This window comes from Acartia tonsa, chromosome 1, assembly GCF_053477335.1.
Source record: "Acartia tonsa isolate MP-2025a chromosome 1, ASM5347733v1, whole genome shotgun sequence".
Taxonomy (NCBI): domain Eukaryota; kingdom Metazoa; phylum Arthropoda; class Copepoda; order Calanoida; family Acartiidae; genus Acartia; species Acartia tonsa.
Window position 1 is genome coordinate 27,066,019 of NC_137260.1, and position 4,411 is coordinate 27,070,429.

General features: G+C 30.7%; 1 protein-coding gene across 1 annotated transcript; it reads left to right on the forward strand.

Moving 5' to 3' along the window:
- The first annotated feature begins 1,173 nt into the window (after window positions 1-1,173).
- Window positions 1,174-2,640, forward strand: LOC145332759 (uncharacterized). The gene is made up of 4 exons (XM_080177818.1): window positions 1,174-1,237; window positions 1,465-1,637; window positions 2,166-2,341; window positions 2,424-2,640. The coding sequence occupies exons 1-4, from the start codon at window positions 1,191-1,193 to the stop codon at window positions 2,568-2,570; spliced, it is 543 nt and encodes a 180-aa protein (XP_080033944.1). The 5' UTR covers window positions 1,174-1,190; the 3' UTR covers window positions 2,571-2,640.
- The last annotated feature ends 1,771 nt before the right edge of the window (window positions 2,641-4,411 follow it).

Genomic DNA, 4,411 nt, shown 5'->3' on the forward strand with positions numbered 1-4,411 from the left:
CTCTTCCATTTACTGATGCCTAATACGACAAGCTACAATAAGCGGATTACCTCAATTATAAAGTTCTAAAAATGTAAATAAGTACTAAAACAGTATCCTCTATTTAAGAAATTTTGCACCAAATTTACAAATTATGCATTCATATTCTGCTTATTCAGTCCTGACACTCTACAAGTTTTAATCTTCGCCTGAACTACCATTTCAAAGCTTCGCTTGTATGGATGTTATCATCCTTGTTTATTTTGTTGTTACAAACAATAAAATAAAAGATAAGATTATGATTTTAAAAAAAATTATCATTCAAAAACTTTTTTATTTATTAGAATATTTTGACATTTATTGTTGTTTATTTTTAAAAGCAAAGCTTTTCTATAATTAGAGTCGGTCCGTTCGTCCGTATGTAGGGGACGGCTAGCTCTTTTTATGTTAGAATTGTCCTATCAATTTAAAACTTTGCATGGCGTATTTAGGTATGTTTTAGAAAGCGCAACAACTCGATAATAGTTACCATAATGTCTATTTAAAACATTTTAAACTTTTTGACAAAATTTTTTTATTTGATATAATTATTCTATTCGTTTGATTATCGGAATACTGATTTCTTTTTACAACAAGTTACACTGTTATAAGTGAAGCATCTTTATAATTATTTCATAAAATGTAAGTATGTCTTTAAACAGTTTTGCAACAAATTTACTTACAATTTTGTTTAGTCTTATACACTTATTCAGTTATGTCACTCTTCAAGTGTTAATGTTCGTCATCTTATAATCTTATAGCTTCGCTTTTATGGATGTAATCGTTTTTTTTATAAACAAGAACAAAATTTTTCTGTTCCTCATTTCAATGACAACAGCGAACTGAATATTTGAATTTCATTTGTATCTTCCCTCTGCCTATGTGTATTATCACATATGATTTAATATAACGTAAGAAAAATCTTTGCAAAAAAAGCATGGATGTCCAAGGGGTGGGTAAAGGGATGTTTAACCCCTATAAAAAGGTATTGAATTAAAAAATTCAATTTGTATTCTACATATTTCAATTAGGGAAAATAATAGACGTTCAATAAAAATACTTATTATAATAGAAATTAAGTAAGAATTGTACATAATGTAAAATTATGATAAGAAATTATATCTAAACTGTAATTCATTATAAATTGTATTAGTTTGCCGACAGAATTAAACATGAGGTCTACTCTTGTCTTATCAGTATTTCTCACTATTATTGCCAGGTATTAGGAATATCATATTATTTATACCTTAATTATCATTATACAGAGTTTTTTTTTTGCCTGGAATTAGTATTAGCATTAAAAAAAACAATGCATATTTACATAAAATTAAAATCAGTAAATCGCAAATTTTAAAATATGCCATAGTGAATTTTTAGAAAAATAATTCTGTAAGTTTATTGATAAGATAATTCTATTTTTTAAGATTAAAAGTATTTAATGTTTAGCATTGAGGGAAGCTGTGAAGAATGCCTAAATATTTTCACAGTCTATCAAGAGGGTGTAATGTCTGATGAAAGTTTAGCAGATCAGTCTCTTTTTGCTTCACAAGCTGTTTGCCCTGATGGAGATGCTTATGACGAATGTCATGATCTCATTTTTTATTATTGGCCCACCTTAGGTAACACATAGTTCAATCTACAAAAATAACTACTAGTTTGATTTGTGAATAGGACACATAAGTTAATCATGTATGATGTGGAAGTATGAATTAATATTCAGTGAAGGGGAATTTCAAACCCCTTAATTTTGTCAGGGGGGGGGGGGGGGTGAATACGCTCCCTCCTTTTGCACGCTTTATATCCAGTGTGACGTCTGAGTCAGTACCTCTGGTGAACTAGGCACATTTAAGAATGTGAATATTACGTATCATAATGAGTTCAACAGCTGTTTAGAATGACTGACAGAACCATGTTTCTAAATGCTTTTTTCATTTAATATAAAATTTTTAAAATATTAAGTTTTTGAATATGAAGCATTACATATTAAGTAGGATGGTTTTCTGCTGATTTTAATTGTTAGATTAAGGTAGTTTGTAAACTTTCTATTTACTTTAGTGTAGTAAAGCATTTTTGATTTTAAATTGTTTATTAGTTAACTTGAATGCTATAATTGTATAATAAGATAAAATAAATTATATTCATTTCAGCACAGGCGCTGTATCCTGTGTTCCTGCAACCTGAACGTGTCTGCAGTATTGTTCTTGGAGCATGCAAATATTCAACTGGTGAAATCACATGTGAAGAATGCCAGTCTTGGTTGGATACATTAGCTGACAACATGGTACAAGATGACAGTATTGCTGAAAGAATTGATTTTTTGAAGGTAAAATAATTTGTATTATTCTAAAAGATAAAAAATTACCAATTACATTATGGTGTTATATGATAAAAGAATTATAATCTAGGGAGAGCAATACTGCAACGAAGAAGAGGAATGTGTTGGTTTTATTGATGCATATTTTAAACATATCCATGAAGTTTTAGCCAGTGCGATTATTGAAAGATCAGAAACAACTTGCTGTGATATTTCAGATAATGGAGTTTGTTGTTGAATATTTTTTAAAATTATTTTTAAAATCCGTTCTTTATATGATATATTTTATAACCTTTTATATGTGAAAATAAGTGCATTAATTAAAATTTAATTAATTTACTGGGTGCTTAGCAGAGGTGCTTTGTTGCTGTTGTCATACTTGTCTCACAGATCCTTATCCCTTATCCCTTGCAGTAAATCTTTAAAATCTTTTCATTCTATTTTGTGCTTCTTTTAAGAGCTATTGTATATTTTTCTACTTATTAGAGAGTTAACACACAAATTTAAAATGATTCTATCAGACAAGTTAAAATTGTAGACAGATTAATTTATTCTTCGAGGAAACATGCTCAAACTTATTTCTTTTATGACCTTCTATGTTTTACATTCATGTTCTTTACATGCTATGACTTAGGGACTAATGTACGCATTAATCATTTAGTTTTCTTTTCTTAAGTCTCTTTTAGTCTTATTTCGGACAGGTATGGAGAGCGGCGCCGCGAAGTTAGGAACTGAGAGCACTTTTCCGCGCATGCAGCAACCCTTTCCTCGAAGATAGGAATGGCCTCCTGCATGCGCCGCAAAAATGCACAGCCCGAACAGGCGGCCGGTCAAGTTACGTGGTTACATCACAAATATATAAACGGATTTCCTGGTCATATGGACCAATCGTCATAAATAGCCAAATATATTGTTTAAGCAAAGACAAAGTGTTTGAAAAACACCTAGACATGTAAGCCACGGACCGGCCGCCGCGGTCAGCAACCGACAGCGCAACTAACTGACCACCATACCTGTCAAAAATAGTCTGTCCTCAAATAATATTATTCTGTCCTATCTAGTTTCATTTCTTTATCATCACCATACTTAAAGAACACTAGCGATAAAATGATGTATTCTAAGTAAAATGGGGATTCTCTTTCTTGCAAAATTAAATCAAAAATCAGTTTTTCTTTAAAGCCCGTAATAAGCTTACTATACATCGTACTTTACTATTAACTAAATAATGGTATTGTGAAGTTAATGTAAACTTGCCTTTTACTTTTTGTTTTATCTAGGTACATTTATACGCTCACCGTATAATTGTATGTCCTTGTTATTGCGATAGAACTTAGCAAATAAATATTAAAAAAATCTTTCTTTTAAGTAAATTTTTAATTATAAATTTTTTCAAGCAACGCCGTCAGGGATGTAGGAAAAATTACTGGGATGAGTGAGGGTTTAATCAGCAGTATATTTAGCATACTTAGTATATCTATTCATGTGTCTTCAATGTAATGCACAACTATATTATTATAACTATGTTTTTCCAAGCTCAGGAACGACTTGGTAAGCGCCGTGACAATCAACGGTTCAACAACCCCGGCTGGGGTTAAGCCATCCACTCGCACCTAAGCTTGCTCAGAGTTCAATTTTTTAAAAAATCATGCAGCAAATGAATAAAATGTAGGTGAACGGGAAGGAGTGTTCACTACAGCCCTGAGCTAGGTTCATATGTTTTTAAACTTGTAATCAAACTCTTAATAAGTTGCGATATAAATAATCAATATTATTGTACCTGTAATATGATGAAAGAGATATAAAATAATATATAAATATGTAATCTTTTTCAGGAAGAAATCTTAGTATTTTCTTTGATTATATGCAATCTCTTTCAGGAAGAAATCTATAGTAAAAATTGTAACTTACTAGTAATCGCCCTATATTATATGCACCTTAGAGGAAATAAATTCTATTCTATTCTATAAAATTTGGGTACCCCCCCCCCCCAAAAAAAAAAACAAAGTAATATTTTCTGTAAAATATTATTATGTTTAGCAAGGAAGGGAGGGGTGGGAGGGAGGGTAAATGGAGACAAAA

Bases quoted from the DNA above. Each gene is read 5' to 3' on its own strand.
- LOC145332759 (XM_080177818.1), top strand. From the start codon at position 1,191: ATGAGGTCTACTCTTGTCTTATCAGTATTTCTCACTATTATTGCCAG. The intron at 1,238-1,464 runs GTATTAGGAATA...TTTAATGTTTAG, and splicing joins TTTCTCACTATTATTGCCAG to CATTGAGGGAAGCTGTGAAG. The intron at 2,342-2,423 runs GTAAAATAATTT...ATTATAATCTAG, and splicing joins AAAGAATTGATTTTTTGAAG to GGAGAGCAATACTGCAACGA.